Genomic DNA, 15,261 nt, shown 5'->3' with positions numbered 1-15,261 from the left:
TTCACTCAAGTGCTTCAGCCTCAACTCAGTGTCTTTGTCTTTAGAGAGAGAAGATTTTTGCCCTGTCCTGCTGCCCTTTAAGGCCCACTTCCTTTCCAGCCTCACATGATCCTAGCGTATTTCCTTCACGGGAAAGCTTGCTTCAATCCATGAGGAAGAGCCAGACCATCAGGGAAGTGTGACAGCACATTTCCCAAAGCGTAGCCTCTTCATTCTTGAGTAAAGAGAAGATCAGGCTTTTATGTCCATATTCCTGTGGTCTATTTCCTGTCCCTAATCCCCTGTGAGACAAGAGCACATGAATGAACACACACACACACACACACACACACACACACACACACACACACACTCCCTCTCTCTCTTTCTCTCCCCTTTAAGAATAAACAATAATTTTCAGATATACCATCTAAACCTCTATATAGGAAAGAAAATTAAGAACATTTAAATACTTCTGCTAAAACATACACTTCCTTAACAATAATAAATAATAGAACATAGGATTTCAGTCTAACATTTTTCTATGTGGGTTTCTTTACTTAATTTAGTTCCTCATTAAGATTTAAAATCTACATACCTTAAAAGTCCTCCAAAGGGGTATCTTCTAGAACAAATAGGCCACCTATTCTAAAGACAATCCACAAGCTGCTTATAACTGTAAAATTGGTGAAATTTCCTAGTTTCAAAAAATTTTCAATCAGCAGGCATCTTTTGTATACAATTGCTGTATAAAAGCCATCACAATACAAAAAATTGAAACTGAAATTCAATGTGTCAGTTAGGATCATTATTATTTAGTTGCTCTTAATTTTATGGAAAAAGACATTTAGAAAACCTAAAATTGTTCTCCTCAGTATAATAGTGATTCATTATTTTGAAAATATTGAAAAATGTTCTCTTGAAGTTAATGTATTCTTTTTTATTCTTCTTATGTAGTTACCTAAATAGTTGTATTATTACTGAGTCAAGGCTTTTGTTCCAAATAGGTGATTTAGGCTGAATCATTATGAAGCACTGGACGGTTCCACTTTAACAAATTCTGTGGTAGTTAGAGCTCAGAGCTTTGAACCACCTATATGTACATAATTTAAAAATTTATTTCTAGTGTAAAAGTAGTTTCAGCCAATTATTTTCCTATTGATAAATTTTATCTAGAACTCAGCTATTCTATGTATAATTTCTTTCCTTAATGGGAACATGAGATTACACTAATATACTTTTATTTTTTTAATTTGGAATCATGTTTTGTTAGAGTTTGTCCTATCAAACTTTATCTTCTACTGATGGTGCCCAAAAAAGGAACAATCAACAGCAAATATTTAAAAAATAAATACCTAAGAACATTAGCAACTGATTATCTTTCTAATTTGTAGAAATCACCATTAGTTGTTTAACTACATGATCTTTTAACAAAGAGATGATGAATAGAAGATTTGGGGTTGTTACCATGAAAAATAACTAGATAAAAACTAATTGGAATTTCATTTTTTAGGTGAATTCTCCAACCAGGATAGGGTATTATCTTCTGATAAATCAGATACCTGAATCAGGTATGCAGATTCAGAAATTCATTCTTTTCAGTGATTCCAAGTTAATCAGATTCTGAGATTTTTCATTCAAGCTAACAAAACTCAAGGAAAACTTTTCATGTAGCTCACAATGCCTGCTTATTGATGTGTATTGAGGAATGGCTTTCCTTGGCTGTTGTCACCCTAAAGAGGCAGAATGGACTCTTTCACCCAAAATTTGGTTCAGATGTCCAGAATGATGATGCCACACAGATGTCAATAAGATGTGAAAAAGTTTATTTACTCACATACTGCTTTCCAGGGAGAGCAGGGTAGGCTCCTAAGCAGGTATGAAAATGGCTGGAGAAAACAGGGAAAGGAGACTGGCTTGGGTTTTTTTTTACTGGGTTTAGTGCTGCTATGAACATTGCTGTGCATGTATATTTTTGAATTAGAGTTTTCTCCAGTTATATGCCGTGAAGTGAGATTGTTGGGTCACATGGTAACTCTATTTTTAGTTTTTAAAGGAACCTCCATACTGTTTTCCATAGTGGCTGCACTAATTTATATTCCCACCAGCAGTGTAGGAGGGTTCCTTTTTCTCCACACCCTCTCCAGCATTTACTATTTGTAGACTTTGATGATGGCCTTTCTGACTAGTGTGAGGTGATACCTCATTGTAATTTTGATTTGCATTTTTCCAATAATTAGTGATGTTGAGCATCTTTTCATGTGTCTGTTGGCCATCTGTTTGTCTTCTTTGGAGAAATGTCTAATTAGATCTTCCACCCATTTTTTGCTTTGGTTGTTTGTTTTTTTGATATTTAGCTGTATGAGCTGTTTGTATATTTTGGAAATTAATCCCTTGTCGGTCACATCATTTGCAAATATTTTCTCCCATTCTGTGGGTTGTCTTTTCGTTTCTTTTATGGTTTCCTTTGCTGTGCAAAAACTTTTAAGTTTAATCAGGTCACATTTATTTATTTTTGCTTTTGTTTCCATTACTCTAGGAGACAGATCCAAAAAAATACTGCTGCAGTTTATGTCAAAGAGTGTCCTGCCTGTGTTTTCCTCTGATAAGAGTTTTATAGTATCTGGAAAGACCTACATCCTTGATCTCAGTAGCAGACAATATTAGGAAATTTTGGAAACTAGTTTATCAGTGGGTTCCTGGCAGGCCAACACAGAACACTGTTGGTCACACTAAGTGAAGAGCACCAAAGTCCAGGTAGGCAGGTGATTGGCACTAAGTAAATTTAGCAGCAAGCAAAAGGTAAGGACCTGGTGATAGAATCTGAGTCCCAGAGAAAGAATCCTATTTCCCAGGATATCAGGGAAGCAAAACAGACCCCTATTTCTAGAGAAATTGAAATTAAGAAAATGAGTGATGAAACCATGGAAGGAAGCAAAACCAGGGACTCATAACTAGGGCACAGGTTCGTGGTATGGTCCACACACACAAAATAAGGCCATGGCTCAGTTTCTGGAGCTGTGCTCGTGGTCAGAGTTGTTGCAGGAAAGAAGCAACACTAATGATCTCAAGCCAGGTGATCTATAATTCTTAAATTTCTACTGCCTTGGAACTAACTTGGTTCCAGAATTTTGTTTAAGTGGTTTCAGCTCTGAGAATTGGCAGGTTTTGAGGACAAGGAAACATATCAGCCATTATACTCTATATTGGTGCATAATTACTCTTTGGTTCGGATTTACAAAACTAAGTTATGTGAAAGCTTGTTCTTTTCTCTTAGGGCTAAGATTTACCACTAGGTGAATCTTAAATTTGACTCTGCAGGCCTAAAGGTTGGGTTGTGTGCTACTTCTTGGAAAGAGATATAGAATATTAAGGTGTTAAATTATTTAATTTTATAATAAAATATGTAGGGTGCTTTGTGTATGTGTGCGTGTCAGTTCCTAAGTTACCTTAACCTGTTAACAAGCCCTGCCGAACTTATCCTCAATTTTACTCTTAAAATACTAGGTAGAAAAAAAGTTTTATCTTCACCTGCATCTTGTTTCAACGCTGAAAGCTTTTAGACTTTGTTTTGACTCTGTACTTGAATGTTATGCCTCAAAACTTTGAAATGGTAACTAAAAATACAATTGCTCTTGGCCAAAAACTTTTCAGTTACCTTCCTCCCTTTTGTTAAAAATTGTAAACACCTTTCCTGTGCCTTGGTCTTGCCTGTCCCAGAGAATTTAAAGTCCTTGATTTTTATTTAGTCATCCATTCACTCATACCTTCAAATAATGTCTGAGCACTTACTATATGCCAGGTCAGAAACAAAATCACTTTCTGCATTCCATTTACCATGTTTCCATAATGGAAGCTTGCTAAAAGTCCACAACTTTATTTTTCTCTTTTTTCTTTCATTTCACTCAGCATTTAAAACATTTTAAATTGTTTTATATTTCTGTCTTTTTTCTCCTTGAAGAGTCTTGTAAGCAGGGTCTATGTCTTTTAGTCTTTCTCATGGTTCATAATAGTAACTACTTTTTTTCAAAGTCAGGATTATTGAGGTATAATTCACCCTTTTAGGTAAATTCACTTTTTTTTTTAATTGAAGTATAGTTGACTTGCAATGTTGTGTTAGTTTCATGCACACAGCAAAGTGATTCAGTTGTACTTATACATATGTATATGTATATATCCATTCTTTTTCAGATTCTTTTCCATTATAGGTTATTATAATATATTGAATATAGTTCCCTGTGCTATACAATAGGTCTTTGTTGTTTATCTGTTTTATATATAGTAGTGTGTATCTGCTAATCCCAAACTCCTAATTTATCCCTCCCTCCTAAATTCACCTTTCTTAGTGTACAGTTCCATGAGTTCTGCCCAATGCAGGCATGTAACTGCCACCACAAGATACAGAACAGTTCATCAGTCCCCAAATCTTCTCACATGCTGCTGTCCTCCTCCCACCCCACAACCCCTGGTGTGCTTTCTGTACCTGTTGTTTCGTCTTTTCCAGAATGACATAAAAATGGAATCATGTAGTACCTAGTTTTGGGGTCTGACTTCTTTCACTTAGCAAAATGCATTTGAGATTTTTTTTTATTAGAGTATAGTTGCTTTACAATATTGTGTTAGTTTATACTGTACAGCCAAGTGAATCAGCTATACGTATACATATGTCCCCTCTTTTTTGGATTTCCTTCTCATTTAGGTCACCACAGAGCATTGGGTAGAGTTCCCTGTGTTATACAGTAGGTTCTCATTAGTTATCTATTGTATTTTATTTTTTTTAAGGAACAAACACTATTTATTTATTTAGTTAATAAATTTATTTTATTTTATTTATTTTTGGCTGTGTTGGGTCTTCATTGCTGCACGCAGGCTTTCTCTAGTTGCAGCAAGTGGGGGTTACTCTTTGTTGTGGTGCATGGGCTTCTCATTGCAGTGGCTTCTCTTTGTTGCAGAGCACGGGTTCTAGGCGCGCTGGCTTCAGTAGTTGTGGCACGTGGGCTCAGTAGTTGTGGCTCATGAGCTCTAGAGCGCAGGCTCAGTAGTTGTGGCACACGGGCTTAGTTGCTCCGTGGCATGTGGGATCTTTCCAGACCAAGGATCGAACCTATGCCCCCTGCATTGGCAGGCAGATTCTTAACCACTGTGCCACCAGGGAAGTTCTCTATTTTATACATAGTATCAGTAGTGCATATATGTCAATCCCAATCTCCCAATTCATCCCACCCACCCCACTTCCCCCTTGGTATCCGTACGTTTGTTCTCTACGTCTGTGTCTCTGTTTCTGCTTTGTAAATAAGATTGTCTATACCAGTTTTGTTCCTTTTTTATTGCTAAATGGTATTGCATTGTATAGATTTACCACAGTTTTTATTCATGCACCAGTTGAAGCACATCTGCGTTGTCTCCAGTTTCTGGCTGTTATGAACAAAACCACTGTAGACATTGATTTAGTAACCAGTTTTTTTGTTTGTTTGTTTGTTTGTTTTTGGCGGTACGCGGGCCTCACTGCCGCGGCCCCTCCCGTTGCGGGGCACAGGCTCCGGACGTGCAGGCCCAGAGGCCATGGCTCACGGGCCCAGCCGCTCCGCGGCACGCGGGATCCTCCCGGACCGGGGCACGAACCCGCATCCCCTGCATCGGCAGGCGGACTCCCAACCACTGCGCCACCAGGGAAGCCGCTAGTAACCAGTTTTTAAATGGGGACAGCTTAGAGATCAGGCAGTGTGATATAACGGTGAAAACAATCGAGACAGCAGTGATGTGGGCTTTCATACTACTTTTTCATCCAGTTAACTGTGAACTTCAACAAATAGTTTAACCTCTCTGTACTTACTTCTATTGTAAAATGTGCATGATTCAGGACTTATTCTAGCTTTAAAATTACATGATATTGTGTTGTATAGGTAAAGTATTTACTCTTGTATTCTCCAAGAGGAGAATTATACATGGTCACATACATCTTTGTAAAATTAAGTTGTTTGAAATCAGTATAACTAATTTTTTTGATATTTGAAATTGAAGTATAGTTGACTTACAATTTTGTGTTAATTTCTGCTGTATAGCAAAGTGATTCAGTTACATATATACATATTCTTTTTATATTTTCTTCCATTACAGTTTATCATAGGATATTGAATATAGTTCCCTGTGCTATACAGTAGAACCTTGTTGTTTGAAACCAGTGTAACTAATATTTTAAATTAGTGGTCCTTTTGTCTCTAAGTTCAATCACAAATGACTTGAAAATAATATAATTTTCTTAATAAATTTTAAATGTCGTGATAATCTTGAGCTCTTTATTAACTGTGTAATCCAGATGATTTTACATTGGAAAATTATTTTGATAATACTTTTAAATAAAATATTTGATAAACATTTTCTTTCAAAATATTTTAGCATTTATTTATTTTTAATTTAGATGGGTCTAGGAAAGACAATTCAGGCAATTGGCATTGCTTACTTCTATAAGGAGGAATGGCCACTTTTAGTCGTGGTCCCTTCATCTCTGAGGTACCCTTGGACAGAAGAAATAGAGAAATGGATCCCAGAGCTGGGTCCAGAAGAAATCAATGTTATCCAGAATAAAACTGATGTTGGGTAAGAACAACTTTTAAATCTTTAAGAAAAGAAAAGCCCTCCTGTGTGTATTCAGCATATAGCCATGTTTAGAATGAGATTATCACAGAATTTGGAATGAAGAGAGTAATATGGCGAATTTTATTTTACACTTTAAAATATGAATTATTTATCTAAAACCCAACTGTGTATTTGATGTCATAAGCTCCTTTATGGTATATTTTTAAAGTAAATGTAAAGTATACATGCTTTAAAAATATATGAATATACATATGCTGTATATACCTTAAATTTACTTTAAGCAGAATATTTTAGGGTTGAAAAACAAATTTTACAACTTTGCAAGGATTAACTTGAAGGTTTTGAGCTTTTATTATCAGCAACTATGGCTGGTTTTGCTTTCTAAGTTGTTAGTATGCAAGTTTTATGTATAGCTGAGAATTAATGTTAGGCAATTTTACTTTTTTATTTTAATTTATAATTTTAATATTTTCTATATTGAAAATATTTGTTTTGTGGTTATTTGAAGTCCTTATTCTAAAAATCAGTCATAGTATAGCTACTGTATTTTTCTCCTTTTGTTTTCTAGCCATTGGAAAAAACCAATCAATTTGAATAAACCAATCAATTTGAATATTAATAATTTATTACACTGAGTTTCTGGGTGAATCATGCAAATTATCATGTTCTCAGAAGTTGAAAATTACCAATTTCTCATCCACAAATAAAAAACGATGTATCTACTAGAAATAAATGTTCATACTTAGATTTTTTTGTGCGTGTGTGGTAGTATTCTACTATATTGTATTCTCTAAGGTTCTAAACGTAAAGAGTGTTTGTAGAAATAAAGGTGGCCTTTGTGAATGTGGAAGGAGGACCCAGATAAAATAGATGGCAGCCTTTTTCTCTTTCAACCTTGGAACTCTAATTCAATGAAATATGTCTTCCTGGGCCGAAGAAAATTTAGACACTAATTGCATGGTCAAAATAAAATGTATGCAATAATTATAAATTTTCTCTCTTACAATAAAACTGCATAAAATTTAAGACAAGAATTTAGAGAATGTAGAATTTATTAAGGCCTTTCTAGTCATTTTCTGTAGGCTATACCTTATTTAAAAGTTAAATTTAAGTATTTTAAAAATATTTCTCCTCTATCATTTTTAATAGCATTTAGGTCTTCTAATTTTTATTGTTATTTTGGAAATATATTCCTATTAAATAGTGGCTAGTATTTTTATTTGAATAATAGTTGGGATATGTTTGATAGTACTACAACCCTACAGTGTAACTTTTCTGCAGGATGTTAGCTAAGGGCAGAAAAACTTACCCAATGTCTTCCAGGTACTTAAAGAAAACGGCTTTAGGTATATAGCAACATGTGACAACATTTATTTACTGCAAATACATATACCTCCTTTTGTCATGCCAGTTATTCCTGGACTGTCCGCTAGTCAAGATGTGGCAGGATAGCAGCTACAGTGACCTTTGAAGCCCTTGTCTTCTGTATATTGCTCTTAGTATATCTAAGTGATATTAACCCTAAACTTTTCTTCTGCAGCTTTTTCTGGTATTTGAGTACAGTAGGAAATTCTTAAGACTCTATATTAAGTAGATTTATCCAGGAATTAAATGCAGTTGTCCTTAAGAAAAAAAAAATTCATGTTAGTACTGGCTCTTTAGGAGATCTGAGTTTTCTGTTAGAGAGTAGAGAACTGCAGAAGACTGAAACTGTCATGTGTTTTTCACTGGTGATATAGAAAACACAAAAGTGATATGTTTTATTGTTAATGCATTTATTTGTATAATTATTTCATTCTACAAACTCATTGGGAGCGTAGCACTGTACATACAAAGCTGAAGAAGACACATTTCCTGTCCTCAGCCCATCTCATGATATAATAAGGGAAATAAATATATAAATGAATAATTTCATTACAGTTTTGATAAAGAATATTATAGATACGTGAATTATAGAGATAGTCCAAAAGATCAGAGGTAACTTTAGCCCAATGTGTCTCTGTGTGAGGTGGTACCCTCCTCCTCTTTTCCCCACACTCTGTCACCCCAGGGCCAGGGCCTCACTTGTCAAAGTGACAAGGACTCTATTGGCCTTTAATGGGAGGGTTCAAGAATGTGAAATGCCCTGAAGTGTTCTGGACAGACCTGTAATACTAAGTATCATCTTGCTCGAAATCACAACAGCACCTCAGCTGAAAAACACTCCTATCCTGTTGGTGGGAAGGCTTCGTTGAATAGTTAACTAATCTTTGAGTATCTACTTTTTTTATGCATGATTCTAGGTGCATGGAAGCAAATATTCTCAGAAAGTAATGTACTTATCCTAGTAAAATGTGGCTACCTGGATGTCAAAATATTCCAAAGACCATTTAACCAAAAATTTGGTTTTGTTAACCAAATTTTAAATTTGGATTCTGATTTGTCATATTTGAAGATGGTAAAATCTTAAGAGATACTGGGTTTCAGCGGTAATACCATCTCTTCTTATTTTTCCTCTTCTTTCTCCTCTGTATTTCTTCCCAAAGAAATGTATTTTTTTATGATAAATTGGTTACTAAAATATTTTTAAAGTACATGGATTTTCTTTTCTAGGAGAATATCGACCAGCAAAGTGACAGTTCTGGGTTATGGTCTTTTAACCACAGATGCGGAGACTTTGATAGATGCACTGAATAATCAGAACTTCAAAGTAGTTATTGTAGATGAATCACACTACATGAAGTCCAGAAATGCAACTCGCAGCAGGATTTTATTGCCAGTAGTACAGAAAGCCAAACGAGCCATTCTTCTTACAGGAACTCCAGCACTTGGAAGACCTGAAGAGGTATTAAAATCCTTATACTCTGGGCTTTAAAAAAAGAATTGAATCAATCACTGTTTTTTGCAGTTTTTAATTTTAAATCAGATGCCTCAAATGCCATAAGAGCACATTGGGAAATTCTAGATATGTGTTTATAGTTAAATATATCTTTTACCATGACTGTTTTTATCTGTTTACATGTGAACCATAGCCATGCTTGTAGGTATATATAAAAAATAGTTTTTACCTTCATTATAAGATTTTCACATTCAGTACACATTTGTAATCTTCACACTTGTGCTCTTATGGTTCTTCTATGGTCTCAGTTTTCATTTATCTAGTCTATTTTACATCATAAGCTCCTTATGACTGGTGTTGAATCTACTTTGTATCTTTTATACTGTGTTACATAATTTCTCTCTGTTCCTCTTTCGCTTCAAAATCCACATTTCGGAAGGTAGACAGAAAATAGAACTTATATGAAGACCAGATAGGGTATCCACTTTGAATGGAGGGATAAGGCATTTGTTAGATTCCCTATTTAGCTTTTACAACTCTAAGAGGCAGATGGGGTATGGAAGGCTGAGAGGAAGAAATGAAGGGTGAAACCCTCTAAGGGTCAGTGTAACCTAGGGAAGCACTGTCTATTAAGGTACACTTAGTCATAGAAAAAAATATGAGCCTGTTGTCTGGTAGGGTTGTTGTAAGAAATAAAGGAAACATTGCTTCGAAAGTACCTTGTCATGTGCCATAGTAAGCACTCAGCTAAGGGTGCCCATTGTTATTTTTGATTCTTAAGCCAAGCCTGAGAAACAGCTATTGCATCATATCTCTACTAATATTACCAAGGCTCTGCTTTTGTTCTCCACCCTGGGAGTCTTCTGAAAATACACATAACAGTACATAGACTGTGATGGTAAAATTCTCAATTTTACCTTTTATATTTTTGCTCTGGATACTCACTGGAAGTGGGAGAGTGGACCCCAAGTAATTTACTTACATTCCAAAATTATGTCTCTGAATAATGGGGTTTATTATGTCTTAATAAAAAATACATAAAATGTATCATTTAAGAAGGAGAATGTATAAAAGATATATGTATTTTAAATGATAGGAGTAAAATGATTACTCACTTATTGATTACCTACCGGAAGAAAGAGAGCACTGACAATACAGTAGTGGTCCTTGTGTCCCATGTGATTACATGCCAGTCCCTTCACTCCTCACCCAGGATAGCCACTATTCAAAGCAAGAGTAATTCCTGGTTTTGTGGATCACGATGGTTATACAAATTGGGGATGTTTGGGACTCTTTAAGAAAAAACTATAAAGTTACAAGTTCTAAATTAGGAGTTCTGAAACTGGTATGAGTCCTCCAACTTTGTTTTTCTTTTTCAAGATGTTTTTGGATATTCTGGGTCCCTTGAATTTCCATATGATTTTTTTTTGTAGAACTTGGCATTTTTTGCAGAGAATCCAGCTTAGATTTTCATAGGTATTGTGTTGAACCTGCAGATCACTTTGGAGTGTATTGCCATGTTAACAGTATTAAGTCTTCAAATCCATGAACATGAGATATCTTTCAATTTATTTAGGATTTAATTGTTTTCCAGCAGTGCTTTGTAGTTTTAACAGGATAAGTCCTATACTTCTTTTGTTAAATATTTTATTCTTTTTGATACTGTTGTCAATAGAATTGTTTTCTTAATTTCATTTGTAGAACGTTCATTGCAAGTATGTAGAAATCCAATTGATTTTTATGTATTGATCATGTATCCTGAAACCTTGCTGAACTCATTTATTATTTCTAGTAGTTTTTAGTGGACTCCTTAGGATTTTGTGTAGACAGGATCATATATACATTGCTTTAATTGCCCTGGCTAGAGCTTCCAGTATAATTTTGAATGGAAATGGCAAGTATGGACATCTTTATTTTGTTCCTAATCTTAGGAACAAATAGGAAAGCCCTCAGTCTTTCACCTTTAAGTATTACCTGTGTTACCTGTGGTTTTTTGTAAATTTCTTTTATCAGTTAAGTTCCTTTCTACCTCTTGTTTATTGAGTGTTTAATCATGAAAGGATATTGAGTTTGTCAAATGCTTTTTCTGCATTTATTGAGGTACTTATATTTTTTTTGTCCTTTATTCTGTTGATAGGGTGTATTATAATCTTTGATTTTCAGATGTTAAACCAACCTTGCATTCTAAGATAAATCTCACTTGGTCATGATATATAATCCTTTCATATGTTGCTAGATTCAGTCTGCTAATATTTTGTTGATGATTATTGTGTCTATATTCATAAGAGATATTGATTTGTAGTTTTTTTAAAAATTATATCTTGGTCCAGTTTTGTTATTAAGGTAATACTGGCCTCAAAGAATGAGATGGAAAGTGTTCCTTCCTCTTCTATTTTTTAGAAGAGTTTGCAAAACATTGGTATTACTTCTTTTTTAAATATTTGGTGAATTTGATGGTGAAGCTATATGGGCCTGAACTTTTCTTTGTGAGTCAATTTAGGTTAACAACTCATTCTCTTCTTTGAATAATGTCCATTCAGATTGTTTCTTTTTGAGTCAGTTTTGGTACTTTGTGTCTTTTTAGGAATTTGTTCATTTCATCTAAGTTACCTAATATATTGGCATACTATTGTTCGTAGAGTTCCCTTAGAATTTTTTGTATTTCTGTGAGGTTGATAGTGATGTCCCCCCTTTCATTCCTGATTTTAGTAATTTGAGCCCTCTCTCTTTTTTTCTCGGTCGTTGGAGCTAAAGTTTTGTCAATTTTGTTGATCTCTCCAAGAACCAACTTTTGGTCTCATTGATTTATTTCTCTGTTGTTTTCCATTCTCTATTTTGTTCATTTCCATTCTAATCTTTGTTATATTATTCCTTCTGTTTGTTTTGGGTATAGTTTGCTCTTCTTTCCAGCGTTTTAAGGTTAAAAATTAGATTATTAATTTGAGAGCTTTCTTCTTTCTTAATACAGACATATACAGATATAAATTTTCCTCTAAGCACTGCTTTCATTGCATCTCATTTTTGGTATGTTATCTCCTCAGTTTCATTTATTGCAAAGTCTTATCTAATTTCTAAATAATTTCCCTTGTGATTTCTTTTTTGAACAATTTGTTATTTAGGAGTATGTTATCATATAAAAAGGACGTAAAGCAACAAAGCCACTTTGGAAAACACTTTGACAGTTCCTTAATAAATTAAAAATCAAATTACTATAGTACCTAGCAATTCCATTCCTAGGTATATACCCAAGAGAATTGAATATACAGCTGTTCCTAGTAGCATTATTCATGATATCCCAAAAGTGGAAAAAAGCCATTGTCCATAACTGCTGAATGGATAAACAAAATACAGCCGTAAAAGAAGCAAAGTACTAATATACTCTACAACATGGGTGAACTTTGAAGACATTATGCTAAGTGAAAGCCAGGCACAAAGGCTACATATTTTTTTATTCTATTTCTATGAAATGTCCAAAATAGGCAAATTCTTGGAGATGGAAATATATTAGTAGTTGCCAAGACCGGAAGAGAGGGGGAATGGGAAATGACTAGTAATGGGTATAGATTTTATTTTTGGAGTGATAAAAATGTTCCAGAATTAGATAGTGGTGATCGAGGTACTTTTTTTTTTTTAATATTTATGTTTGTTTTTTTGTTTATTTATGGCTGCGTTGGGTCTTCATTGCTGTGCACAGTCTTTCTCTAGTTGCGGCGAGCAGGGACTACTCTTCGTTGTGGTGCACGGACTTCTCATTGTGGTAGCTTCTCTTTTTGCAGGGCACGGGCTCTAGGCACGTGGGCTTCAGTAGTTGTGGCACGCGGGCTCAGTAGTTGTGGCTCGCAGGCTCTAGAGTGCAGACTCAGTAGCTGTGGTGCATGGACCTAGTTGCTCCGCGACATGTAGGATCCTCCTGGACCACGGCTCGAACCCGTGTCCCCTGCATTGGCAGGCAGACTCCTAACCACTGCGCCAGCAGGGAAGTCCCTGGGGCGCATTTTGAACATACTAAAAGCCACTGAATTTACACTTTAAAAGTGTGAACAGTAAAAGTGGTATATGAATTTATATTTCAATAAAGCTGTTGTTTTTAAAAAATATATTAACAGTGAGACATACTATGTGCATTCTATTAAAGTTATAAAAATGAAAAGATTTTATGATACTATTGATGGGAGTATAAATTGGGACCATCTTTTTACAGTGCAGCATAGTAACATCTATCAAATTTTTAAAAACATATACCTTAAACCCACCTGTTTCATTTCTAAAAATGTACCCTATAAACCCATCTAATATAAATGCAGATGGGGGATGGATGGATGGATGGATAGATAGATAGAGAGATGATTGATAGATGTAGATGTAGATACATATACCTACACCTACATATATTTACGTATTTGCACTCATACACACAGACTTACACCAAGTTATTAATTTTTATAACTGCATAAAAGCTAGAAACAGTCTATATGTCCATTATCAGGAGACCTTTAAAATATTTTCCAGTACGTCTACATAATAAAGAGTTGCTATGCAGCCTTTAAGCAGTATTTATTATTATTATTATTATACATTGCTTATATAATTTTTAAAACTAAGTAAAATTAGGTATATATGTACTTTAATGATGTCTAAGACATGTTTTGAGGGACAAAATTCGAGTTGTGTATGTTATATGATCCTCTTCGTGTGAATAGAAGAGAATATACAAATATGCGTATATAGGCATACAAAATATAGAAATGTATATTGAAGAAAAGGATAGGAGTTATTCCTGAAGAATAGGATGGCATGGTTGGGTGGATGGAGGGGAAGGAGGAGCCTTGATGAAAAAGAGATAGATTTTCTTTTCTACTTTTTACTATTTCATTAACTGGATTTATCGTATTAACTAATTTACTTGAAAATATTACAACATATTGAGAACTCTTGTATTGTTACAGCTTTTCATGCAGATTGAAGCTCTCTTTCCACAAAAATTTGGAACATGGACCGAGTATGCCAAAAGATACTGTAATGCACATGTCAGGTAAGACAAACTATTTTCTGTAAGTTTTAATCCTCACATATTTACCATGAACATTAAGCTCTGTTAGTTATTCTTTGTTCCAGTGTTTTTCAAGCTTGTGGTAGTTATGGAATAATTTGAAGTAAAATCTTGGGTGGATGACCCATATATAAAATAAGTAAAAGGAGTAGATAATGGCAGTTTGTCTTTCTTTATTTTTTACCTTTCAAGTATTTCATTTTTAAAATGATTTATTTTTATTGATTAGTTGGATGTGCACATTGCACAAAAATGAAAAGTAAGTGCCCATTCCACCTGTGTTTCTCAGTTAAACATTCTCTTCTGGAGAAGGAGTATCCTTCTGGAGATACTTTATGTGTGAAAAAGCACATGTGGTTATGTGTGTATAATGTTATTTTATTTTATTTCTACATATATAGTATTGTAATGTACATACACACTGTTCTGCAGTTTGCTGTCTTCACCTACTATGTATTGGAGATCCATGCATATCAGTTACTAGAAGAGCTTTGCCCTTTCTTCTTAAATGCTGCATGTATTCTACTGTTTGGATGCCCTGTAATTGATTTAGGCAGTGTACTATTAATAGACATTTCTTTGTGGTATATAGCTGTTGCATACAGTGCAGCAATGAATATCTTTGCACGTGTTGAGAGGTAGTATATTATAGTGTCAAAGAGCATGTAAAACTAGAGCTAGACCACCTGTGTTTTATTTTCATATTCAGTGCCTACCAGATGTTTCATTTTAGGAAAATAAGTTTACCTCCCTATCCCTTAATTTCTTCAGGTCTAAAAACAGAATAATTATTCCTTCCTCAGAGTTATTATGAGAC

General features: G+C 34.6%; 1 protein-coding gene across 1 annotated transcript in view; it reads left to right on the top strand.

Annotated features, from left to right (window-relative positions):
* ZRANB3 (zinc finger RANBP2-type containing 3) overlaps positions 1 to 15,261 on the top strand; it is a 233,468-nt gene that overhangs the window by 106,978 nt on the left and 111,229 nt on the right. Inside the window, exons 3-5 of the mRNA XM_007464006.1 lie at positions 6,398 to 6,576; positions 9,169 to 9,400; positions 14,341 to 14,426. Coding sequence (XP_007464068.1) covers positions 6,398 to 6,576; positions 9,169 to 9,400; positions 14,341 to 14,426 — 497 coding nt within the window. The remainder of the gene's footprint in view (positions 1 to 6,397; positions 6,577 to 9,168; positions 9,401 to 14,340; positions 14,427 to 15,261) is intronic.

The sequence above is a fragment of the Lipotes vexillifer genome, unplaced genomic scaffold, assembly GCF_000442215.2.
Source record: "Lipotes vexillifer unplaced genomic scaffold, Lipotes_vexillifer_v1.1 scaffold233, whole genome shotgun sequence".
Lineage (NCBI taxonomy): Eukaryota > Metazoa > Chordata > Mammalia > Artiodactyla > Lipotidae > Lipotes > Lipotes vexillifer.
This window is presented reverse-complemented; position numbering and strand designations above follow the sequence as displayed.